Genomic DNA, 27,770 nt, shown 5'->3' with positions numbered 1-27,770 from the left:
ATCATTTTCCCCATGAGCCACCCTCTACAATACCTTGAAGACAAAATGAAGCAGCCCCCAAAATGCTTTTATTGAAATAATAGCAGCCATTCTACAGACTGAGCAGAGGAAAACTGCAGCGAAGGCAGAGTGGTTTTCTAACCTTTTCTGAGGACAGCCTAAATGAAGGGTAGGAGGACTGGAGTTGCACAGATAACTACCAAAAGATCCAGCACTCTTTCAGCTTCATCCCCTATGAACAGTTTGCTGAACCATTGGCTTCAATCACGTAACAGATTCCAGCTTCTCTCCACACAGCAAACTAATGCTTCAGACCCCAAAACTTCCTTGAGAACCTATTCCACAGATAAGTCCCAGCTGTCTTGTTAAGATACACTGATGATAAAGACTTGTACATTAGTAGGAGATAAAGCCTTTTTTTTGTCCATGTCACTTCATCCCACGGCATTGTTTGAAGGACTGAGCCTTTGATGACCATCCCTCTGTGACACACAGGATTTTAGCTTTGCCCTCACAGCAGGCAGGGGCACCACGCTGATTCCCACATTTCCTACATCAATACAAAAAGGAAAACACTTTCTCCTAAATTAACATAAAATGGACAGTGCTTAACATCAGCTCTTGAAGGATGCAGGCAGGGCAGGGTTCCTGTGCTGCCTCCTGAGCCCTCCCTGGGGTGTGCATCCCACACACAGCACCTCATCCTTCTCAGGCACAGCACTAACCCAGATGTAACCCAAATATTCCCATTCCCCCAAGGTGGAAAGTACCTACAAACACTTAAAAAGGTCGAGGCTTCACTTGCAGCTCCTTCACACTTTACTTAGGTCTAAGAGTAGATAGAGCTCGCTGTGCCAAGAGGTCAAAAAAATACCCTCCCCACTGGGAAATGCAGTGTGCCTAATTTAACTACCTGTTTATTATGTGAAAATGACCATGTAAACCGAGCTGACACAAACCAAATGGGTGATGAAAATAACAGCACATTTCAAGGAGTGGAAACACAGATGGCTCGTCTGAGTCTGCAGGAAGTTACTAATCATCACTGGGTAATACCCCCTCCAGACAGAGCTGCCAGCTCTGCAGCCACAACTGCGACTTCTCCAGGCCCATCCATCTAACCAAGAGCCAGCCTGGACGCCACTGCCTCCACTTTACCTTGACAGCAGCCTGGAGGGGAGGTAAAACTGAAAAAATGCAATGCTGGATGAATCATGATGCATTTGCTGATGGGGAGCCTGTTACTAAAATGAAGAAAGCAACTAAGCTGGACATAGCAAATGAGGGAGCCACATGAGAGTGATTTTTTTTAATTAGAATAATGTAGGCAGACTAACATTAACATCTGCATATCTGTGCTATAGGAACAATGGGCAAGATCAGACACAAAGATTATCAAGGACAAGACATCCAGAGGAAATGCTTCAGGCAATTACACTGCAGGTAGAGGGGGCAGGTAACCAGAGAAGTCCTCAAGATGTAAAAACTCTGTCTTGCCTCCCTGTCAGCCTCTGTTCTTCTGGAAGGGATGGATCCAACCCTGCAATGCTGCAAAATCTCCTCACTCCTGGTCCTGCTCCCCTCCCACAGCCATCCAAAGATCCACATGGGAGCAGGGAGCAGCTTTTATTCCACTCTATTGTCCACCATTTGGAAATCTGGAAGAAAAACCTCTGTTCTACGACAAGTGTTAAAACCCATTTTGTTCTCATTTCAGCCAAAGGAAAGAATCCAATCCCAAAGTACTGCAGGCAAAGCAACAAGAAATTTGTGTGTAAAGAGGTACAGCTGCAGCTAATGGGGGCTCCATCCAGAGCCACAAGAGCTCAGATCCCCAGGGAGTTGACAAGAGGCTCTTTTGGCACCTTTGCTTGCCCAGCAGCTCCCCCAGCTCTTCCCTGTCCTTTCCTTAGGAGTAAGATAAGCCCCACGAGCCCTGGGGAGCTGTGGCCCTGAGTGACAGGGCTCAGGAGCTGTCCTGCTGGTCTTGGGGCCACCTCAGCCACAGGGACCTCCTTGTGTGCAGCCCCTGGTGACACCACCACGCTCTGAAAAGGGCATTTTGCCCTCCAAGCTGCTCCCAAAGCCCTGTCATCTGCTCCAGGCACTTTGTCTGGGACTCCCCAAGGTTTTCCCAGGGTCAGGGAGGTGGCTGCCCTGACAGACACCCCCCAAACACACCTCCCTCCCTGTGCCAAACACAGGGGATGGATGGAGCCCACTCACACTTCAGGCTCCAGACAACTCCCAACAGCCTGGAAATTCAACTTCATCATCTTCTGCTCAAACTGTGTGCTACTCAAAATATCTGTGAGACACAGAATGTGTCTGTGGTGCTTCACTGTGCATACCCAACATGCCACATCCTAAAATATTTCCCAGTTTGAAGCAGCATGGCAGTCTGTGTGATCTGGTGTCCTATTTGCAAACACACACACACACAGTGGAAAAGTAACACGGAATATTCTGGATTTCAGGGAAGAACTGATCAATGCAAGAGGCTCTCGCGCTTTCCTGTCTATCAGCAGTAACATGAACAAGAATCCATGAAATTCCTGAGCTGAGAACACAACAGAGATACTAAAACCCCTCACTGATGAGCTACAGGAGGGAAATCACAGCTCTGGATCCCCGTCACAAACATGAGCAGTGCCTGAAGCTGCAGCAGCCCAGCTGTGGCACGTGGCTCTGGCCAAGCCCCTTCATACCTTGTCAACTGCTCCAGCTAAGGCTGCTGTGAATATTGTTCAGGAATGTTCTTTCCCCTGTTCCACAGGGAAGGTTCCCTGTGACAACCCTGGGGCTGCAGGGGCATTAAGGCTCTCGCTGTGTCCCTCGGTTGCCGTGCACAGGTTCTGCAAGCAGAGTGATCTGTGGGATCAGGAGCGATGGCACTCCACTCCCAGCAAGGATCTTTTTAATTCTGCTTTTCCTGTTACGTATTCTACAACTTATATTCTCCTAAACACTTCACTGTGTTTGGTTATTAGGGAGTTACAGTTTATTTAGACTGGACTTTTGACAGCAATCCTAAAACTGCTAAGCCTGTTGAATATTTAAGCAAACACTTTTATGAATACAGCCTGTGAATATAGGTTTATTATGAAAATCAACTTACCTTTAGCATACAGCAATTAATAAAAAAATTAAAACTCTCATCAGGATAGCACAAGATTTAATTTAAACTCTATTAATAAATTAATGAAGTGAAATTTAATACTATGCATTAAATTATGTTTATAATTCCACATATTTTCATGCTAAATTTTTCACTTTATGATACTGAAAGCAGATTATTAAAGCACAGTGCACTGTGGCAACGTGGACTTATCTGCTTTCAAGTGCTCCTTCTGTAATTCCTACAAGCATCTCTGTCTCTCCCCAGCAGACATTAATGGGGTTACAATACACCAGGCATTAGCCACGCTGCTCAGATCCCACGAGAACTAAAACACACATGCATTTCAAAGGAAGAAATGCCTCTTACAGGCCTCCCAGACAACAGTTCAGCTTCTCAGGTTGGTTGGGTTTTTTTTTTTTTTTTTGCTTTTACTAAAATAACACATTTAATGGAATTTCCTGTAAGGAAATTACAATTAATAAAGAACTAAATTACAAATCCATTAGATTTCAGTCACTGCAGCAGCAAAACAGAGTTTTCACGAACGCTCAAAAAAAAAAAAAAAAAACCAATAATGTAACCTCTGGTAAAGCCTGCAAAAGCCCTGAAGGACAAGGCAGTTAGATCAATATTAGTTTATTTTAACTGCTGTGCAGTATGAAGAGATGAGGCTGATCATCTGATGGGTTTTGTTACCTGTTGGGGAGATAAGGCCTGGTGACAGGAGGCCTGGCACTCCGTGGGGCAGCAGCCGTGCATTCTCCTGGATCGCCACTCCCAGCGAGCGCTTGGGGGGTCGTCCTGGGCGGGAGCTGCTGGGACAAGAGCAGAAATGAAAACAAGGTTTTCTTTGTGAAATGTTTGCTCCCCACACACGCCATCGATTCGTATGAAATGCGTGAACCATCGGTGATAGGTGAAAATAGATATTAGAAGTTCCTGCCTGGGACAAAAAAAAAAAAAAAAAGGGAACAAATCACTTGGTTGATTTGTTGATTCTTCAACAGGGAAGAGCTGCACGGGTGTCACAAGAGCCAGCAGTAAGGTTTTCCATTATCCAAGGCTGCCATGACCTCAGAGGAGCTCAGTGGAGAGGGGTTATAGCAGTGACTGCTCCAGAGTCTCTGCTGTGCACCTGGAACACAGAAAATTACAGGCTGCGATGCCTGGAGATGAAGAGTTACAACCCTGAGTGCAACATCACCTCAAAGCTTGGGTACCTGCCTCCTCCTGAAGGATAGCATTAACTTAACCCTGAGCTCTGCAAAGCTCACCACTTACCTTCCCAGACTGACTGGTGGGTTTAACTACTGCAGATCAAACAAGTGCCAGCCCAGCCTGCTGAAAAACTCACCAGTTTGTGAATTATGGATGCAGATTTTAATCCAAAATGTCAGAGGCCCCTTCCCAGACTGGTTCCATTGAACTCTTGTTCTCAGCTATCACCCCTTACAGCAGTGTGTGTACATGTCCCCATCCTCCACTGCCATCATAACACAGATTTACAGGCCAAAAAACATTTGAATTGACTCTTCCTCAAGCCATCTAATAAAAATGCAACCTCCTCATGTTTGGAAAAGTATTGCTGCTTCTCTTTGGTCATAACAGATTTTACTCTGTTGAATAATAGAGCTTTTGACAACATAGAGTGAAACACTGCATAAAGTAACTAAGCTGCAACAATGAATGAGGTTTGAATAGAAAGCATTTCCAAAATGACTTCTAGTTCACAAAGAAATTTAAGTTAAACTTCACTCTATCAAGTTACAGTGGCAAAGCCCTCCATCAATGCACGACAAACTCTGCATTTAAATGAAGACAACTTCCAGCAGCACTCCACAGAGGTACCATTAACCTGTTCATTTTTCACACCATGCTAGTGTTATTTTGTTTTACTGTACATCAAAGTAGCACAAAATCATTTTTTTGGTTTACTATTTTATCTCTATAAAACCATTCCCCCCTCTTTTTAGCTTCGGGTTTGTCCATTTTGAATTTCATTTTATTCAGTGTTTTTTCCATTTTTCTTTTTGATGCTTTCAGTTGTTTATCATACTATGATGGCTGTGCAGTAAAGCTTGCTACAAGAACTGCTGGGCTGTAATAATGTAAACCTAAAATAAGAGCATTTGATTTCCAGGGGAAGTTTGATGCACACATGCATTCTCTATTAAAATCACCTGCTGAAATCTTCCCCTGCACAACAAAATTTCTAACAGACAGCATTAGGTTGATACGTGGGGGTTTTGAACAAATAGGAATCATTGTTCTTTTGAATTACAGGAGCCTGTAATCCACAGGCATGTGTAAGTGCTTAGCTGGCACTTACTGTCTCTGAAAAAAACCCTACAAGCCAGCTAAAATTAGCAGCTTTCTCCAGTGGAAGAGCTCAATCAACAAAACAACAAAACACTTTCTCCCCGAGCTCAAATACTAACAAATCTTTTGCAGAAAACTCCGTATGTTGGTATTAATCTAAGAAAAAAACATTTTCAAAATGCAACAAACAGCTTCAGAAGATTTTACAAAGAGACTTTTTAGTCATGATTTGTATTTTCAGAGGATAAGCAGGGGGGGCTGTGGAGTTTCAGCCCTGGTTCTGCAGTTTCAGAAGCTGACTTTGAGCCCACAGGTTGAGCAGAGGTGTTTCCACACCTTAACGTGGCCCCTGTGCCTGAGCACTGACCCGCATGGAAAGCCCAAGAGATGAAGGAAGAGAAGTTCACATTAAAAACTTACTCCACTCCCTTCCAGGACCCTGCTGGCTGTGTTTATACCCTCCCTCACACAGGCAAGGGAAGCTCCACTGGGAAAACACAGCACTGGTGTCCCTGGAATCAGGGTCCTCCTGGGCAAGGGACTGATGGACTGAAGAACAACAAGAGTTCTTCTGCCCTAGGGAAAGCCCTTTCAGCGAGCATTCCTGTAATTCAGGAACTCCTAGGGCCCAGATTCGGGGCTGAGAGCTGCAGCCATGATAACTGGAATGGAATTGTTCCCAGCTGAATCCACTCAAGTAAAACCCAGGTCCTTTGTCTCTGATTTTATCTCAGCTTAAATGAAAAACTGGACGCTGCTCCCAGCTGACCGTGACACACCCGCAAGGACCCGTTTGGGTCTGCAACGCCGAGTTCTGCAGTCCCCATGCCCTGTGTCTGCTTCCCAGCAAGGACAGGGATCCCAGAGCCCCCAGTGCTTCTGCAGACACCTCAAAATTCCAGCTGGATTCCCTGGATATCCCCAGAGGTGTGTCACCTATCAGGAACCAACAGCTTTAGCTTGGGAGGACACCAGAACTCACAGCAAGTGACGTATCTGAGTCCAAACGCTTCCACTTTGGGCCAGAAACTAATTTTCTGCCATTTCTGTCTAACCATGAAGCCAGGAATTTCACAGAGACAGGACGCAAATGTTTGCTCAAAGTCTTGGGTTTTTCAGTGAGATATGCACAAAGGACCAGCAGATTTAAGGTTTTTATGGGATTTACTTTCTGTTGTGAATGCACTGCTGGCACTACCAAGCCATGGAATGTCACTGCTCTGTGTCTCAAATCCCCTCTTATTGTCCCACATGGTCTAGGAAAGCCACCAAATTTCACCTTTACTACTTAAAACATATGCAACCTCCACAATTCAGCCAAAATTGATAATAAAAGCACTGAACAGCAAACCCAAGGCAAGCAGAATTATCATTTGGGGAGAGTAAGACATAATTTGTGATTATGGAAGTATTAGCATATAAATGCTAATAGCATTAGCATATAAATATTAACTTTATTTAATATTATTGCTCATCTTTTTGTCACCCTGCTCTTTTACTGCATTTTCTTTTCACGTTTTTCTTTCTCTCATTCAAGAAAGTTACATATTCAAGAAGTGTAGAAGAATCTTTTCCTCGTTGGTAACAAAGGAAGTATAAACAGGAACAATCCCCTTCAAACAATTTTAAATGCATTTCTTTGAGAGTCTAAAATCTCTACACAAATTTTGTACTTGCCATCAATAGATCTTTGTAAATGGAAAATTACTCAATTCTAAATTAGATATTAATTCAGTCAGAAACTTCTAGTTCATGGGTATCTTTTAAAAACTTTTTAAAAAACAAAAATGAAAGTCCCAAGTGAAGACCATGGAGGCTAAAACAGAAGTACAATATTGTTTCCCATGTATACCTTCAGTCATCTTATTCTTTTTACTAAATAAAATAATTACTGGTTAACATTTGATTGGCACTTCTCAAACCTAAAAGCTCCTTGGGTCACCAATTACTTGAAAATGAGGAAGACTGGAGGTTTGGATTTTTACCTGCATTTGCACCATGGTTATAAAGTCATCGCTGTCATCCTCTCCACCCCAGCCCCACAAATTCAGTAATTCTCAAAAGAGAAAAATGAACCAATCTGAATGTTGTTCATTTCTTAAATTTTGGTTGAAATTAAATTTGTCAGAAAATAAATTACATTTTGAGCAGTATATTTGACAGATGAAATTTATACAGGAAAATGCTGAGAAATTGTTCATTAATGTCTCTTTTCTTCTTTATTTTCCACTCCTGTTGAGAGCTAATTTTATTATTTTTTCTTTCAAAGTTTTATACATCCCCTTGATATCACAAGGATTTTTAATTTGGATCAATACATGAAGTAATGCTTTATTTTTGTGATTTCTTACAGTGACTGATCAGCTCCATCTTTTGTAACTCTATTTTATGCTCATTATAGACAACTGTATTTCACAAAATCCACAAATTCATCAATGCTTTGTAAAATGTAATTAATCAGTGGAAATATGCAGCACATCACTGCTGATGTATGACAGTGCTCTACTTTTGTGCTTTTAAATATAGGACATTTACTAGAATCAGAAGAGAATTTACATATTAATCAAGACAAATAAACATGTGGTGATTTAACTAGGAAACTGTTATTTGGATGACAATTTAATCAGCACAGGTTGAAAGGTCCATCACTGCAGCATCCTGTTTCTGCTAAAATATTGATTGCACTACTGATTTCAGTAATGCTTTATTTTACAGGGCACAAATAACCATGTAATTACTCTTTAATTGAATGGTAATTGCTTGCTGGCAATTATTTGTTAAGTTTTGGAGTGTAATTACTAGGTTATTCGTGTTTTGTGAAATAAAATGTTATGTATTAGTAGCCCAAAATATTTTCTGTATGAATGGTCTGCCAAAACTAGGAAAGTTAGTTATGATGGCAGGAGTTTGACAAATAACACTATAGCAGTAAAACTATTATTAAAAGGATCAGATGAACCTTTGAATGCTTTCCCTTCACAAAATTAACATTACATGTAACATTTGTAAGATAAATGGAGGAATACTGTACCACAGAAGCATGATTTCCTCTGGGGTCTAGTCCACCATTTAGCATAATTTATCCTGATGTTTTGCTTTTCATTCTCTGAGCTTCTTTAGAGGAACTGAAATAAGCATCCTACCCTCTGGAGAGCAAAGAATAAACCAAGTAGAAATATATTTCAACAGTACTTCATATTTCTGCAAGTGAAGTGGATTACCAGCAGCACATTATCTTAGCAGCCTATAAACTCTGTAGCCTTGGCAGCTCGCTAGATAACAAGGGAAAGCATTATGTTTTGCAGTGTCAATGAGATATGACACTTTCTGTGATATGTTTATTCCAAGCTGTGATAGATGAGGTACCCAATACTTTGATCGTTAAGATTTGAATTTTACTTCTACACTTTTTCATTTTTGTCATCAACTATTTATGAATTGGCAGGAGGCAGCCTCGCCAGGACTGCTGATTTTGGGGTTTTTTTTTCAAAAGAGATCCAGTTAATAAATTAATTATTGATTTCATGAGGCTGGAGCTATTTGGTACAAAAATATGCTAGTCCTGTGATTTAGGAAGCTCTCATATGTATCACAGATTTCTTCAATAGCAACATATTTTATTAGGCTTAAAGGAGAAATACTGAAGTACTGCATGACACGCTGTGTAAATTGCCCTGCTAATAGTGGCAGTAAGTGGTGCAAGTGCTCAGATGTAAATAAAACAGTAACACTTAAAAAAGCTAAATAAAACAGACACACACACACCCTCAATCTTAGTAACTTTCCTGAAACTGGCACAGGAACCAGAAATTAAAATTTTTCATCTCTTCAAAGATCATGAAATACCCCCTAGTGATTGTGCAAGGTACTTTTTGAAGCATTTACCGAAAAATGTAACATCCTGATGAGTTAGAATTCTTCCCAGATACCTTCAGATTTTTAGTTGCAGCACGGACTTAAAATAATCTCCCTGCTTTGGCATTTATTATAAGGTTTCAAAGATGCCAGTGGTAGTTAAACTCTGCCTGACCTTTCAGTGTTTAAGGAGAGAAGCAAACCCTGACCCCGCAGCAACCTGATTCTGTCTCCTCTCGGCGCTGGCAAACTGATCACTTGTCTGGCCATGGCAGGACATTGGATCACCAGCCACATCAAAGGCAACAGGAGCCAATTCAGCAGCAGGGAAAAAGCCATCCATGGAAAATGGGCAATTAACATTAATCATAGATGAAGCTGCTGGAGCCCACGAGGAGAACCTGGTGCCTATGGCAACGCTCGGGGCAGTGCCCATGCCAGCACCACACAGCTCACCTGCCAGGGACACAGGACGTGTGCAGAAAGGCTCCGACACTCCAAAACACAATCTCCCTGATGCCTCAGGTTTTAGCTTTTCTATTTTTCAGATTCTGTGTTGCTTTAGTGTGTACACTGATTTAGTTCAGGGACACAGGACGTGTGCAGAAAGGCTCTGACACTCCAAAACACAATCTCCCTGATGCCTCAGGTTTTAGCTTTTCTATTTTTCAGATTCTGTGCTGCTTTAGTGTGTACACTGCTTTAGTCTGAACTTCTTGTTAGGGGATGGTGAGCTCTGTGCACAGAGCAGGGAGACAAAACAATTCCTGCTCCAGCTGGGGACCAAGGACAAATGATCCAAATCTCAGAGAGAAAAACAAGCAGGATGGGAGTGCAGGGTTGAGCTGGAATTGGACACTGAACTGCAATGTGCACATGGAGCAGAGCTGATCCCAGGGAGAGACCCCGTGAGTGCTTGTGCATTTTGGGACCATTTGGGTTCATCTTGGGTGCAGCCCTGGCTGGGCTCTTGTGCTGCCCAAGGTGGATCCAACTCAGGCCTTTTAATAAATCCCTGCTTTATTTAACTATGTCCAGTCTCTGTTCTAGGTCAGCCTGCACAAGGCATCATCCCCACCCAATTCTCCAGGGAATTCCAGCCAGGAATGTCCGAAGAGAAAACATCAGTGGGAGTTTGTTCTAAACCATCACAGATCTGAACTTTCTCTGTCACTGTGATTTGTGTTACTGTTAGAAAAAAAACCAAAAACCCAGTCCTTAACAGCACTGAGATGCTCAGAGCTGGGACTCCAGTGGAATATCATAACTTTACAACTTTACCTTTGAATGTAGCACATTATCAGCATGTTCATCCTAAAAAGTCTCAATTAGTGAAAATCCAGTACTCAACTAAAACTTGACTTGGAGTCTACAGTCAGAAAAAATTACCTGAACCCCTTGTATTCAATCATTACTACAGTGCCAGTACTCAACTAAAACTTGACTTGGAGTCTACAGTCAGAAAAATTACCTGAACTCCTTGTATTCAATTGTTACTATAGTAGTTCTTACTTAACAAAGCTTAATTGCTTTTCTGAAATCAGGCATTACAAAGTAAGTTTAAAACCAAAGAATGCTTTTTGGTTAGTTGAGATTTAAAACTTGAAATAACTCTTGAATTATTTATGAGTGTACCTGCAGATATAACAGTACCTCAACATTCCTGGTTTTGCTTTTTTCCCATCAAGTAAGACCACAGGAAAAAGGGGGATAACTCATCAAACTTCCGAACTGGGGAGATTCATGGCTGCAGACAAGCTGGAGGCTGATCCATGTTCCACACTGCCCCAGCTCAATGTAAGGGTGTGGCAGAGAGGAAATTGGAAGTGTGACTCCAGCAGATGCAGGGATACACACAGAAGTTTAATAGAACTGCATGAAGTAAGTAGCTGTGGCAGTGAAGGTGCACTGGCACAGATAGAACACAGTGCATTTAGCTATGGATCACAGCCAGGGGGACAAAGTTCCTGCTGCTGTGTCTTCACTCCCATTGTTCCCACTTTGCCTAGACCAAACTTTGCAGGAGGGGGCCTGTCCAGGCTGGAACTGTGCCACGAACACACCCAGCTCACAAATTCAAATTACAGATCTGTTGTCAAAACAATGCTCGCCCACGATGTCCAGCTAAAGGAAATGTGGAAGTGCCAGAGACAAGGCCAGGTTCATTCTGAGCCTTGCAAAGCCCAGCTCAGCTGCTTGGGTGCCTCTGCTTGGATTCTGGATCCAGTCAGAGCTGGGAACCACTGCAGATTATAGCCAATGTTATTATGCAATTTGCATTCTGACTGGTTTTCTTTTCTTTTAATCTCTTAAAAGTATCTGGCTATGCAGCAGGTGGAAGGAACCAAGCCACTGAACAGGTTTTTAGGATTTTTCCCTGTGTGTGAAAGCTCAGCACTGACGTGAGCAGATGACAGGGCAGGCACTGGGATCAGCACAGGGAGAACACAGCTCCATCCCAGCAGCTGATGCTGCCCAAGGCACAGACAGAATCATTCTACACACTCCAACCCTGTGCAAAGACATACCAGGACACTGAGGAGCCATAAATCTCCTCTCATACAAGTTCATTCAGCCCAAATTTTTTTTAAGAATTTATTTTTACACATACATCCACAAATATTTGCACAGAAACTTTCCAAGCAGGGAATCACCATCTATTACAAACATCCATGTCATGTGTCTGAATTGTATCAGCCCCTTCCAAGCTTTATTTTTGACCTGTATCTGAATTCAATGCCAATTTAGAGGAATGTATTACAGTAAAAGAGTTTTGAAATACCACTGGTTTCCACTAAGCTGTATCTCAGTAAGTCTCCATTCAATGAAAGTTGTAAAAAATGTGACTGTTTAAGCCTATTATCTATGGCCAGAAACCCAAGAGCAAGACCTGATGTATTTACAGCCCTAAGTATCAGGTAACCCAGGGGAGCTGATCCTAATTCCCTAACAGGAGTGCATTGTGCAGTGGTGGTACAGTGCTGTCAGAGCAATTTGCAGGCTGATGCAATGAAAAACTGCTCTTGCCTTAACCTTTTTTAATCTCTACATTACAAATTTTGGTGTTTTCACAATCTTGGCACAGACCCTTCAAAGGCAGAAAACAGAAATTCACCTTTCAAAGATTACTAAATGAAAGAACATAGAAGCAGGCCCTCTGCACCTATGTCCACGTTGAAAGGAGGAATTGTTCCCAGAAATGCAAAGGAGCCTCTATGATTAGGTGATTCTGTCCAGGAGTAAATAACTGAGGGCTGAACTCCACTACACAGAAAATACCCTGCAGTTTGCTGCTGGTCCTGGACCAGCATGAAATTAGACAGGCAGTAATGCAGGGACACAGCTCCACTGCTTCCCCTTTACCTTTCCAGATTTTGTTACTTGGTATTTCATTTGTTAGCTCCAGAGACAGACAAGTTTATTATTTCTACTGCAAATGTGGAGTAGAACAAAGATTTTTCAAATAACAAAGCACAAACTTTAAGGACCATGAGAAAACAAAAGGGCAGAAGGAAATTTTTGGCAAAATTAACATTAAATTTTGTCTATAAAATCTTCGTGTTTTAAAAAGATGCTAATATGAACATACAAAACCACAGAAGTATTATCAGTTATATGAGGTTTAACCTACAGGAATGTAGAAATTTTCCCTATTTTGTGGACACGTATGCACACACAGAGAAACTCTACCTGATGGGAGCTCCATAACAGCAGACAATTGAAATGACTGTGAAAGCAAACCCCACTGAATTCTGACTGTGAATGTGGCCAGCCTCAGGGCTGACAGTGAGAGGTGCTGCAGCAAGAATCTGTAATCTCAGCTGGGTACCAAAGCCATGGGATCACAAAGATCCCAGCTGATGGTCGCTCATTCCTGGGTTTCATTCCCTCCCCTAAGAGATGACAGCATCCCTCTTTCCCTTCTGGGTAATATTCCCTCTGCTCCACCAGTCAGGTTTACTCTTTCCCCCCAAGGTGGGGTAACACATACAGGGAATAATTAATCTCAGTTCATAATAAGCCTTTAATACCACTTGTTTTTCTATACTTTTCTACCAAAAGCTTGTCTGCTTTTCCATCAACAGCTAACCTTCTCACCACAGTCACAGATCATTTCCCACTGAGAAACACCATGATTTCACAACTGTCCCTCTCATATACCATTAGGGAAAACTGGAAGAAGCCAACTACAGAAAAAGCAGCTCAGACTAGTGAAAAGCAGCACCAGTTATTCCCAAATTCAGAGATTTCCTGAACTGAAGTATGTCCTGGATAGATACAACAGCAGAGCAGACAAGTTGTACCTGCTGTTGATGGCTCTTAAAAGACTTCCCTTCAGACCTAAGGGTTTGACTCTCCCAAAAATTCCGTGGTGTAACCTCTGAGCACACACAGCCCTGCCATGGACTGCCACAGAATCCCACTCACACGTCACACACACAACTCCTGCTCCTCACTCAAGGGGCTGCTTTAAAAGCTGCTGAAAAAGACTGGAAGAATTCAAGTAAAAGAGTGTTTGTAACCAGATTTCCTGGAGATAAATGAAAGACATACGTTTCCATGGTGGCCAGCCTACTAAATTTTGCAAGCATAAATATTTACCTAGGACTGGGGGGTGGGGAAATCAGGAAGAAAACCACCATCCAGACCCTTCAGAGTTTAAATACTGGAACACAGAGGTCATTATTTATAACTAGAAATAGAGAACATGTCTTTTCTAGGTGTGTTTCTATCATGTTATTCATCCCCTCCATATGCATTCTATTATTACCATTCTTGCACCAGAAAGTAATTTCTGTGGCACTTGCTCACTGTATGCATTCTTTTTCTTTAGGCTTTCTTGTGGCTATTGATTTCCTGCTTTGTTGAAGTGCTTTGTTTCTTTCACAGCAGGCTATCCATTTTAAAACAGTTGTTCAACAAATAAAAAAATTATGTTTTAAATTTAAATTAGTTCTATCTTCCTTCATTTTTATCTGAGTTAAATGCAAGTGACACACTTCCCCTAAAAAAAAAAAAAAATAAAGGAAATACTTAATGCCTCCCAGCACGCAAACAAGTAAATAAGTACAATTTTTATTTTCTAATAAGATGTATTTATTTTTATGATTGGAAACATGAAAGAAAAAGTGTATTATAAATAAAGCCTCTTTTGTACTCTTATGTTGTAATCACTGCTGTGGCCAGTGGTTTAACATCAACAAAAGAGGATTATCAGGTCCAGAGCCAAATTCATTTAAGTCCTATCTTGCTACCCTGAAAGTTGCTAAAAGCTCTTTTTTTTTTTTTTCAATGCAAGTGGCTCATGCTCTAACATGACAAAGTTTGCTGTCCTCTCCCACCAGACCAGCCCAAGATATTCAGATTTTATACAAGGAATACAACTGCTACTTAATCACCTGCAAAACCACGGGAAACAAGAGTTTTTGCAGAAGGTGACACTTGTGACCTGCAGCATCTTGTCTGGATGCTGCTTGTTCAACAGGGGCAAATTCCAGAGTTTTGTGCTTCTCTGCTCCCTCAATCTTCCAATGTCCTTATTAACTAACTTCAGTGAACTGCAGGGACAAAAAAGTAGGGAAGCAGATAGACTTATATTTTATCATATAATATCATATCATATATCATAATTTTTGTTGTATTTCTTGCTAAAAGCCTATTATCAAGTGCCAATTATCAGGGTACCAGAAGCCCCTCTACATTTTCTTTCTCCATGTGCAGACCCTCGTTGAATGGCAGGAATTTGCTCTTCTACATCCTCTTCCTCACCACCAAGTCTTCAATGAAAAACCTTGCCTACTACTGCTCAGGCATGGGAATTATTTCCAAAAGCAATGGGCTTCATGTTCTTGATCCAGGTATTGAAGTAAAAATGATAAAGCACCTCCCATATTGAATGTATTATTCTGTTTAGGAAGGGACATTTTAGTGAAGGAAAATGTACCAAATCAGCAGATCCAGGATTCTTTGATGCATTTAATTCAGATCTCTGCCAAATTAGCAGAAGGACAAGTAGCAATCTGTTTAGGAAGGGACATTTTAGTGAAGGAAAATGTACCAAATCAGCAGATCCAGGATTCTTTGATGCATTTGATTCAGATAGAGATGTGGGAGCTTGTATTTCATGGCCAAATTAGCAGAAGGACAAGTAGCAGGACAGCTGAAGGTCCAGGTGCACCTTTGGGAGGGGGCAGGCATCATCTCAAACTGATTCTGTGACAAATCAAAACCACACAGAACTTTCTTTTCAGGCTACAGCCATGTGAGGAGGGGAGAAAAACAGTAACACCTGAAAGGTGTAAAGCAATGACCTGCACCCTCCCACACACCTGAGAACTCTGCACATCTGGGATCTCTGCACACCTGAGAGCTCTGCATACCTGGGAACACTGCACACCTGGGAATATGGCACATCTGGGAACTCTGCACACCTGGGAATACTGCACACCTGGAAACTCTGCACACCTGAGAACTCTGCACACCCCTCATCTGCTTGCATCCAGCCCTCGGTGTCAGCTCTGCAGGTAATTCAGGATTGCAGGAAACAAGCACCAGCTCTGGAAACTCAATACACGACAGTGCAACACCAGAAGCTGCTGCCTGTCTGTTATCTAGGAAAAAAACAACTCATCCTGGGAGCCAGCCCTGCTCCAGGGCCAGGACAGGGCCATGACCAGGAGGAAGGGTCAGGGCTGTGAATCCTTCCCTGTCAGTGTCTGCCCTTTCCAGTCCCATTATCCCACTGAAGGACTTTGCTTCAAACTCACTGGGCTGGGCGAGGCTGAACTGACCAGGGAGAAAATGATGCTGTTCTGACATGGCAACAGCTGACAATGAAACAACTCATCAGGATGAGTTTTTTGTCAAGCACAGATAGTCAAAAAGCCAAGCCCACTCATTGGAGGAAGAGATTCCTATCACCACGTGCTCTGGATCCCTGAAACACAAGGGATAACAGCCATCCTGATTGATATTTACCACCCTTTTAAACATCAACAATCTTCAGTTCTCAGTGGTGAGCTCCAGAGCTGTGTCATTTATCCTTGCAGTAAATAAAGACCAGTAGTAATAATAATAATAATAATATCTAATACATAGTCATTTCATCCCTAGAGTGCAAAGTATTTTCTAGAGATCAATGTCACTAGAGACAGGGAAATACAGATCTTACAACATGGAAATCACCCTGAGCTGCAGGCAGACATCATAATCCTGAATCCCCAGCATTTGCCACTTAGTTGTGAAATCAAACTGATCATAATTACAATATTTGTACCCTATCCCAGAGCTTGGATCCCTCAAACAGTCCAGCACCATCTGCAAAGATGGTACTTTAGAAACATTTTCAGATGGATAAACTTCAGTGTCCAGAAATCTCCCTCTCCTAGTCCTCTGCTTAGTAACTGGTGGTTAAGTTTATGCTCAGAGGAGATAAAAAAAAAAGGCTTTATAAGCATGCAGCCTAACTTTTAAAAGGAAATAGGCTTTGAAAAAGTTTGCAGGATATAGGAAATGAAACGAAAAAATGTTTTCATTCAGTTTCCTGTTTAGATGTATGGATAGACTTGACTTCAAATAGATGAGCCACACAGAAGTTTAGTTTATAAGGGTCAGATGGTAACAGTTTCTGTTTAATCCTCAATTTACATTAACTTACAGGAAAATTAATGATTTTAAACAGGCATCAAAGTGAGGCTGTTTTTTTCATTTCTTTAAGTTTGCTGGAGGAACAATTGTTTCCTTTATCTGTCTTCCAGAAAGTTGGTGATTGTGTTTAAGTTAAACTGCTCATTTAGCCTTCAGGCACAGCATATTATGAGTTGTTTTGCAATGAACATTAGTCCCTTACGAGTGCAAACTCTCTGACAGCTCTCTCAGATTCTTGAGCTTACTCGAGCATTTCACAAAACCACTCTTCACAACTGCACACATTATAATTTACACATTAAACCAGCAGGTTTTCAACCTCAGGTCTGCTGCCAAGAAAAATCCCTCAAAACTCTTTTATCTTTTTGTAAGAACATAATTATAAATGTGCAATTAACAGCCAAAGAAAGGTCTTAAGAAAACTCTTAGAGCAATATTGCCTGTTTTAATGCCTCAACCAGATGGTGGTTTTAAGAAAGCCATTTAAAGAAAATAAATAAAAAGTCTCATTTTTCAGTCGGCAATGATACGTCAAGTGTAAAATGTGAGATATTAAAGCCACAGTGCCACGGGTCTGTCTAATCACCAGAAGTGCTCTTAATTCTTTTGTTTTGCTGCTGGACAAACCAAGCAGTTGTAAACATCATTACTGATATGCATCAGTACAAAAGCACCGGGACCAGAGGCAAAAGGAATTATTTGTTGCATTTTTTCCGCGAACAGAGCCCATCCAGTGACGGATTTTCCCCGAGGATGAATAATATGCTCATTTTTGTCTTTTGTTACAACCTGAATTTGTACAGTCTAATCCTGAAGTCTTTTCCTCTAAAAATACAGGTGCTTCCCTTTTACTAATTAAACATGAGTACTGGGTAATTGTTGGCATTCTCAAGTTGGAATAATCACCTTGGACTAAATGGATGACAGAAATTCCAGCTTAGCCTTATTCCAGATAACACTCAGATATTTTTTAAAGCTGTAGAGAAATGACACAAGAAGACTCTCCCATTTGAAAACAACCCAGCTACATTATTTTACAGCCAGGCCACAGCACCATAAAATATCTGCTTGGAACTAATTAACTTAGGAGAATTATCAAATACATCACACAGTAAACTGACTGATTCCACAATAAATTCAACTGCTTAACTTAATTCTACAGTGATGGACATCTGGCCTGCTCTTGTTCAGACAATTCAATGTGTACCACTATTAACAATTTCTGTCATTTTAGATATACATTTCTTTCCTTGAAATTTAAGAGCTTCAGAGTGTTGGGGTTTTTTTGTTTTTTTTTCTTTTTTTTTTTTTTTAATTCAGAAGAGGAATTTCCTCCGTGTCATTAGAAGCAAATAATTTGACACTATCAGTGATATGGGGCACAAAATCAGACTTGCACAATTTCAAGAGATGGATAAAGACAGATAAATATGAACAAATAAAAGGCAACAGAGCCTTTGACTGTACCCCATGTGCCACATCATACAGCAGAGTATGCTGGAACACAGGGAATTTCTGTCGGGCACAGTTAGAACCTGTGAGCCCCCCACACTTCAGGGGGTGTTGTGTTTTAATTTCCTTGCACAATAATCCCACAGAACTGATTGCTCAGCATCATTTTGTTGTCTTTTAAAAAGCAGAGACACTTAAATAACTACAACCAGAAACTTCACCTTGCACTGCACTGAGGGGGCAGCTTCAGCTCTGTATCATCAATACATTGAAACAATCCCATCACCTGAGTGCAAAATGTCCAGCTGCTCAAGCAATTGCTTCTAAGTAGTATTTTTAACTAATAATATTCCTTTTTATTAAAAAAAAAAAAAAAAAAAAAAAAAAAAAAAAAAAAAAAAAAAAAAATCAGAACTTGAGTTCAAGCAATGCAATTAGTTTCCAGGTCAATGACTTGTTTTCCCTTAATTTTAAAAATAGCTTTTATTGAAAAAAAAACCTACTTTCAAGGAGCACAGATAAGGAAGCATGAAAATCTGTTCTGTGTTCATTTCCAGTCTAGGTAGGTCCAGTAATTACTGACCTGGAGAAATAACTTCTGCTTCTGATAAATACTTAAACAACCATAAAAAGAATGATCTCAGGCTGATGGCAGCACAGGGTGGTGTTGCCAGTTGGCAGAATAAAATCATTTTAGAAAGGGAGTGGCAGATTTAATTGATATATGGGGGGGAAAAAAAGAAGATGCAGTACATTTTAGACCCTAATTTAATGGGAAAATCAAATAACAGAGTGCCTTGGTCTAATAAAATGTGAGTATGAATGTGAGCATGCATGGACTGAAACAGCAAATTATGGTATAGAGAGGAGCTACCTTGAAAAATCAGCACTAAAGTGATTTGGCTCTAACTCTAATACCTTCATAAACATTCAGAAAAGAAAGCAGGAACTTTAAAACAGCTCAAAGAAGAGACTGCATCAACAGGAGAGGAGAAAGATTACAAAACCCTTCAGATCTGAGTGAACAAAATCAGCTTAAAAATTAATTCAATTTTTTCAAAAAGCAAAATTAATGAAGTGTGAAAAACAACGAAAATTCAGCCCTGCAAAAGAGAGGCAACATCTGCAATGTTAGTGTGCCGAGAGACATTTAGGTGTTATAGAAGACTGCAAATTAGGCAGATGTGATAAAACAAGGAAAATATCCAACTTTTTTCTGGGTTGCAATCTGGAAGCATCACATCAGGAAAGGCAGAAATTGCCCAAACTCATCTGCTCCTGCATGGCTGTACCTGGAACTGCACACGGATTCCTGAAGCACCTAATTACAAGGAAGATATTCCCAAGCTAGAGGGAACTGAAGGCACGGCAGTCAGAATGATTAAGCTGTAAGAATGGGCTGATTTCAAATGAAATATTAAGATCTACATCACTGCATGGCAAACAGCAGATGTGCAAGGAATGCTCAACATAAAACACATCTAAGCAGATCTCTGCACGCACAGCAAAACCAGCACAACTTTTTCACTGAAATGGCACCATAGAGATCAACGACTTTTAAATGTAAAATGGTAAAAAGGCACAGAATTCCTCAGCCCCTGGGGATTACCTGTGGGACAGAGCTGGGACAGCAAAATAACCTGCTAAGATTTCCCTGCCCTGACTGCACAGCTTTGAAACCCACCAGCCTTTGCAGTCATTTCCCCACTCCGCCCTTCACAATTTGGGATTATTTCTGAACTCCCAGAGAGGTATTTCAGATTTCAGGCAGAGCTTTGTGCAGGAACATCATTTGGTGGGACACCTTGGTTCCCTCTGAGAACAGCGATGCTGAAGCACTTTCAGTTTCCTCCTCCAGCCCTGCTCACTGCTGCTTCCCCGCTTTAATTGCACAGCTTTTCCTTAAGCAAATATTAACGACAGAACAAATTCCTCAGCTAACTGGAAAGGTTATTTTCCAGTGATACTTAAAAGAGCCCAGTTATTCCAAAGCATTATTCAACCATGACTAACTGACATTAGAAGAAGTGCAAAGTACATAACTTGATTCTTTTTCAAATACAACACAAGACATTTCTTTTCAAACCACACAAAATCTGTCTGGGTTCTGCTTAGGCTGCAGGGCTGAAATCTCAAAGGAAAATGTACAAGAACATTTTTTTCCAGTAATTCCTTGTAAGCCCAATTTCTCTTCCATGAAATCTCAAAATCTGGTGCCTGGTGAGCATGTTCTCACTATTTATTTACTCATTGATTTTTATTATTATTGGATGTAGATATTTCCTGGGAAAAAACAAAAATAAAATAATGAAGCTTTAATATTTTTTTTCCAATTTTCATTTCTTAAAACACACTTTCCTAATGAAGTAAAATGACTTCTCTTTTAATATTGCATTTTGGGATTTCCATATTTGGATAATCCATACTTGGATTTCCCTTTTTAATAGTGGGATATTTAATATGCTAATTTTTAACTTTCTAATAGTGATAACAGCGATTCTGCACAGTGTAAAAATGATTTGAAATTACTCAAATTTAGGTTTCTTAATAACTGTGCATTCCCAAGTCAGTTCAAAACAGACTGGGTGCAGTCACACACTTCAAAGAGCACTTCCCTCCTGTTATGGACAATTCCTGCTATCCCTGGGAATCCCTGGGCATCAATTCTAACTTTCCAGCCAAAAAGTGCACAGTCAATGACTTATGTGCTCATTAAAGTCCAGAAAACCTCTGCCATCCATGATTAGCATTTGTGCTTTCAGTAAAGACCTTCAGATCTGTCACACTTCCTGAGAGTCTAAAATTTATATTAATTGTCAGGATTCAATTGCAGATTTCCCAAAGCAGGCTTCCCTTACCCAAACTGCTTCCAAACTTAAAACCAGGCAAAAATAAGAAGAGAATCAACATGAAGTTGTTCAGAAAAAAATGCACTGGCCTGTTCAATTTCTACATTTGAATTTTACCTTGATATTTAACAATTCTATATTTATATATTTAAATCTTCCATCAGCAGCCTTTATGTGTTTCAGAGTTATTTTTAACTTGACTTTTTCAATCTCATGATTTAAAACAGCTCTTGATCACGAGCAACATAGAATAAAAACTGCTCAAAAATAAATGGCATTCACTGCCATGCTTTAATCCATACACCAATTTTTATTGGAATTTTAAAGTTTTAAAGGCTGCAGTTTTAAATGCAGCCATAATGGAAGGAAGCATTCATTTAATAGCAGTGGGTCAATATAATGATAAAAGGCAGTAATAAGATACTTAGCAAACATTATCCATCAGTGCCCAAATGAAGAAGATTTAAAGATGTACAGAAGACTCTGCCTTCACATAATCCTACAGATCTGCCTGTGTCACTGAGCTACTGTGAAATACAAAAGGCCCACAAGGATGCAAAAAAGTGGTAACCTATAGAAAAGTTCTGCCTATTAAAATGCCCCAGTAAAAACATATTAAAAAAGGCTTGGACTGAGATGTTGCCCCACTCAATAAGAATATTTCTCAAACTCCTAGAGCACTTCTGGTCCCCTACTCAGGTGATGGGTTTTCCTCTGCATTTTTTTTTTTTTGTTCCTCTTTGACCCAGAAGTGTTTTCTTGCTGAACCTCGGAATCTCCCCGATTTATCCATCCTACAACTCTACTTGAAGAAACTCTTAGTCCTTACTCTCTACAATAAAAAAGCACCATCCCTCGAGATTTTATTTACATTTTGGCATTAAAAAATACTGGATTACAGCAACTGTAAGCTTGTTGTTTCATGTGCTGTCTCTGTTAATGCAGCAGCCAATGCTCTGAGTGGGGAGCTCCAATGCTGATAACCATCCACGCTCCCAACCGCCGGCACGGGCACAGGAACCCGGCAGGAACAGCTCACCAGGGCTGTGGTTAAGGACTTGCACCAAAAAAAACTGAAAAAGGCAGCCCTATTTGTGTGTTGTATTCACCAGTGTGACCTATTTTGCAACTGTATTACCGTAGGGGCAAGCATTTAAATAGATAAAAATGAAATTGTTTGCAACTAAAAACTTGTGAAATGCAAGGTTCAAAATCCATTTCCTTCCACATTTACATTTTTAATCAACATCTACCCCAACTATTCAATATTTCCCAATGATTTGCCTCTAGAATATCCCCCAAAGTCTCTGGTCTTGTCCTCACATCCACTAAATCTATCCTACAGCCTCAAGTCTGTTCTCCCACTACTGGGAAATTTCTCATCCATGCTGCTTTCCCTGGCCCAGTATTATGGTATCAAATGCATAAAGAAAGTAAAGAATGACCCAGAAGACATGAGGAAATGAAGCTCCTGCCTCTTCCTCTCACTGCTTCTCCCTGGGCAAAAACAGTCAGCTCTGACCCCTTCCCACCATCCCAGAGGTTCTCCCAGATGGGAGCTGATGGAAAATGGGAGATGTTTGCTCTGCCCCTGAACAGGAGCAAGGACCTCACAGCGGGTGGGGCAGGTGACAATTCAAACACCCAAAAGACAGAGCTGGAACATCACCTCAAAGGTCCAGCTCAGGGAGTGAGAGCAGGGGGAGCAATGGAAATACTAGAGACATAATGCAGAAAGGGTATCCTAGAATGGTTTGGGTTAGAAGGACCTTTAAACACCATCCAGTCCAACCCTCTGCAGCGAGCAGGGACACCTTCCACTGCATCAGGTTACTCCAAGCCCCACCCAACCTGGCCTTGAATCTTCCCAGAGATGTGGCATCTATCATCGCTCCGGGCACCCAGTGCCACTGTTTCCTCACCCTCATTAACTACTTCCTTGTTTAAATGAAAGGTTATCACAAAGACCTTGAAGACATCAAGTCCAAGTGCTCACCCAGCACTGCCAAGGCCACCATTGACTGACTGAGCTGGAGAAAGTATTTTGCTAAGCTTAACTGCATCTTTGTAAAATGATTTTTAAGACTACGACATGATTCAGGTCTAACTGTGACTTCACATAAAGTCCAAGCAGAAATATCTTTTTGTCTTGTTACCTCCTCTTCCCATCACATTGGTTTTGCTTTTTCCAGACTGATAAGCTCTGTCCAGCAAAACACCAAAATATGCACTTGGCTAATACCCCCATGGTTCTGCTGACCCAGCTTGTTCCCACTTCACCCACTGCTCCTGTCATCTGTTGGCTGCAGGGCAGGACAGCCTGCTCCTTCCAGGAGCCAGGGAATTAGACACCCACTGTTTATACTCTGGTACCTCAAAATGCTCTGCCCATGCAGATAATCTCCTGCAGCTGCCACAGACTGGCTGAGGCAGCCAAGCTGGATTTACTCTCACTGCCTTAGCAGGAACAATCAACTCATCACATTTGGCATATCAACTGCAGCAACAGTAGTCATTAAAATGCAAACTAGATTTTAGAAGTTTAAGGTACTTCTTGAATGTGAAACATTACACATTTATAGCAGCTTTAACTTGGATGCTTACCCATTTTAAACATAAAGGAACAAGTGAACCAGTGGCACTAATTATTTAAACTCAAACAAGTGTCATGGTACTTTGATTTTACTATTATTATCATAGAATTTATCTAATAGTCCTTGAAATATATTCATCCAAGATATATGCATCCAAGATATTTATATATGAGACTTTTGTCCAATGATAATTTATAAGAAAATACAGTAAATAATACAGTTATAATTTGGATTTTGTCCCCTCCTAAACTCTCATAAAGACAGCAGCCAAAAAACTGAGTAAGTCAGGGTGCCTTTGAAGATATTTAATTAAAATCTAATCCCACATTCTTAAGGGTTCACATAAATTAAGCTGTCATTCAGGAGATTTATGCATTCCCATTTGCATATTGCACACAATCCATCAGTTCCTGGTGTTTAAAGGCAGTGCCGTTCCCGGGGAGCGACGCGGGCCTGGGGAGAGCCACTTCCATCTGGTGATCTCCCTCGGTGCCACAAGCCACCCCCAGCCCCTCAGACACCTCCCCTGGGCAGGATGGACCCTGCTCGGCTCCATCTGCCAGCTGCAGACCCACATCTGGGCACTCCTGGAGCAACCCAACCACAGCCCGTGCTCCTCGTGCCATGGAACTCTCCTGATGCTGCGGAGGGAGCCAGGCCCCTCTCCTGGGTCTTTCTCAAACAAAATCATGGAACCACACCATCACATTTATCTAGATCCACCAAGTCTGACAGCTCCCCCAGCTCCAGACCAACATTTGGGCACTCCTGGAGCAACCCAACCACAGCCCGTGCTCCTCGTGCCATGGAACTCTCCTGATGCTGCTGAGGGAGCCAGGCCCCTCTCCTGGGTCTTTCTCAAACCAAATCATGGAACCACACCATCACATTTATCTAGATCCACCAAGTCTGACAGCTCCCCCAGCTCCAGACCAACATTTGGGCACTCCTGGAGCAACCCAACCACAGCCCGTGCTCCTCGTGCCATGGAACTCTCCTGATGCTGCTGAGGGAGCCAGGCCCCTCTCCTGGGTCTTTCTCAAACAAAATCATGGAACCACACCATCACATTTATCTAGATCCACCATGTCTGACAGCTCCCCCAGCTGCAGACCAACATTTGGGCACTCCTGGAGCAACCCAACCACAGCCCGTGCTCCTCGTGCCATGGAACTCTCCTGATGTGCGGAGGGAGCCAGGCCCCTCTCCTGGGTTTTCTCAAACAAAATCATGGAACCACACCATCACATTTATCTAGATCCACCAAGTCTGACAGTTCCCCCAGCACTGCCATCCACACCACTAACCCATGTCCCCAAGTGCCACACCCACACAGCTTTTAAACCCCTCCAGGGATGGCTTCTGCTTGCTGATTACTAACAAGTAATAAATACTACCTGGAGACATTTCTGGCTCCTTCACTGCTCACAAGACTCTATTTGTGTCATTAAGGGCCATACTAAGTTAGAACAAAATATTTCCTTTAAGTGTTCAAAAATATTTATCCAAGTTTTTACATGTTTGAATGCATTCTGATCTAGGAAATTTTCCCAGTAATTTTCTAGCACTTTTAAACATATTTAGATAAGCACATCTCATATACATGTGGGGAATATTTCCTTTTAAGAGCATCATTACCTGAAGAAGAATATATCCATAATTGCTTCATACTCCAGTATTTGTGTGAGCTGCTCCAGCAGCGGAGCAGAGCTGGCACATCCAAGTGCCCCAAGAAATATCTGACATTTCCTGGCCTATCTGAACCATGGCCCCTCTTCCCTACAGCTGTCTCATGGATGTCTGTACATCCACAGCTCAGTATCATCTTCCCTGTTCCCACATCTCCAGTGGTTTGACGACAGGACAGCAGTGATTCAACAAAAAACTCAACAAACTGTGAGTACACAACCAACAGGCTCAAAAAGTACATGGGAAAAGTACCAAACCCAACCCTGATTCACAGATCCTGCTTCTACATCCTGCTTTATACTCTTTTTGGGGGCTTAGACAATGATCTTTAAGTATCTCACACTGGTAACACAAGGTAGCTTATGACTTGAAAATTAATCCGTGAAATAAACATACATATCTGTAATTAGATTCGTTTTTCAACAGCTTGTCACAATGATGTGGGAGTCTCAGTAAAGCCTCTATTGTGCATTTTCTTTGCTCACCCAGTTCACGTTGCTCTGCTGTTTTAGACCCTGGAGTCCCTGGAACAAATGTCCGTGTCAGTGGTGGTGATTTCCTGCTCATCCAACAACCACAGCAGTGCTTCATGGAAGAGCAACAGCAAAATGCTCTTCTCTGGCTGTTCTTTTCGGAATATTCCACTAACATGCAGATTATAAATGTGCCAAGGTGGTGTTTCCCTCCCACAGCTCTTGCACCTCAGCACTGACCTGCCACACATCTGCCAGCCCAGCCCAGGACCTTGCAGGTCCGACTCTGATAACTGCGCCAAGCAGAACGTGTGAAACCACTCAACTTCATTAACTGCAGCCTCAAGCAGGTCTTAAATTCACATCTCCAAAGGGGAAAGGCTAAAGCAATAACCACTTGTTACAGTCTTGTTAGTAAGCTAACGCTCATCTCTTACACTCGCTGAGATTTTGCTCCATTTATTGTATGCTTTTTATTATATGATTAAAACTAGCCTAGTATTTGTTACTCTCCAAATGCTTTAAAAAATTACTTAAAAACAGTTTGTTTCCACTTAGCAATGAGCTGCTATTAAAGCCATTGCATAAATATAAATGCATAACAATCAGTGGATATCTTATGATTTTTTGTAAATTTGCATAATGTAATGGAATTAATTAACAGAGTTATGGAATAAAGAATAAATACCAGAGCTGATGTCAGTAGCAACTTCTCAGTGACTCTCTGACTAAGAGGTGGTGAAGTTCTGCCTCCACTGAGGAGTTAAGACCTACTGAAGCAACCATGGAACACAACACTGTCCCTTTATTAACTTCCCTTTAACAACAGAATATTTCACTGTGCTTCCAGCATTCCCACAAGCATTAAATCCACTTTTACGATGCACAGATATCCCTCTTCAAAATTCCATACACTCTGTGGATTGAGAGAGATTTCTCTGTTTCAAAGGACAACCAGACACAGACTATGCACTTTTTCACACACTCAGCTGTCCCTCCAGGAAAATTTTTGACAACTGAAGAATCACTGTATTTCTTAAAAATCCAAAGAAATCAAAGCTGAGACGACTGGTTGGGAAAGACATTTTTGAGTTCCCACTTTTCAGCCTCGATTTAACCTTCTGTCTTCTCTTAATTATCTTTTAACTTGAATTTAAGAGAAACTGTTGGGTGCGAATGGGTGTTTCAACATCACTCATCACTTCAAGATTATGTATTAAATTTAAAAAATTTAAAATACGGATTTCTATAGCATTAACAGCCCATGAAACACAAGATGCCAATACACAACAACCACCAAGCCATGACCTGTCCCACTGGTGGCACACCAGAGGTTTGGAACGCCATCAGCACCGAGCGCCTCCGCGGCTCTGGGATGCGCCGAGCCGCTCTCATGGCTGAGGATCCTCCCAGCCCGTTCCTCCCGGAGTTCTGACGGGAGAACGTCCTCCCCTGGAGTTCTGTCACCACTGCCTGCAGTGACTGACACGTTTTGCTTGCTGCTGTTTTATAAACACGCCGTGTAATGACGGCGTCTCGCTGGGGGCTGGGCACTTCTCGCTGACGCCTTGTCACAACACAGGAGCGGCACAGGCACGCTCCCAACCCTCCCCTGAGCTCCACCGCACGGGAGAGGCTCCCAAGCAGCTCACAGAACAGCTGCACTGCTAGAAACAGTGCATGGAACAGCTGCACCGCACAGAAAAACTCCAGAACCACCAACTTGCTAACCTACTGCTATTATTTCTGCGTGTAACTATTCCAATGTAAT

The 27,770-nt window shown here is 41.6% G+C and overlaps 1 protein-coding gene across 3 annotated transcripts in view; it reads right to left on the bottom strand.

The window, feature by feature from the left end:
• Positions 1-27,770, bottom strand: part of DACH2 (dachshund family transcription factor 2) — a 245,347-nt gene that overhangs the window by 120,082 nt on the left and 97,495 nt on the right. For 2 of the 3 annotated variants that reach the window (XM_041396690.1, XM_041396692.1), the window contains exon 2: positions 3,818-3,936. In XM_041396690.1, coding sequence (XP_041252624.1) covers positions 3,818-3,936 — 119 coding nt within the window. The remainder of the gene's footprint in view (positions 1-3,817; positions 3,937-27,770) is intronic. The other variant, XM_041396691.1, reaches the window with a different exon arrangement.

Source organism: Onychostruthus taczanowskii, unplaced genomic scaffold, assembly GCF_017590055.1.
Source record: "Onychostruthus taczanowskii isolate IOZ18803 unplaced genomic scaffold, ASM1759005v1 scaffold13, whole genome shotgun sequence".
Classification (NCBI taxonomy): domain Eukaryota; kingdom Metazoa; phylum Chordata; class Aves; order Passeriformes; family Passeridae; genus Onychostruthus; species Onychostruthus taczanowskii.
Note: the sequence above shows the minus strand (reverse complement) of the source record. Positions and strands in the feature narration are given on the sequence as shown.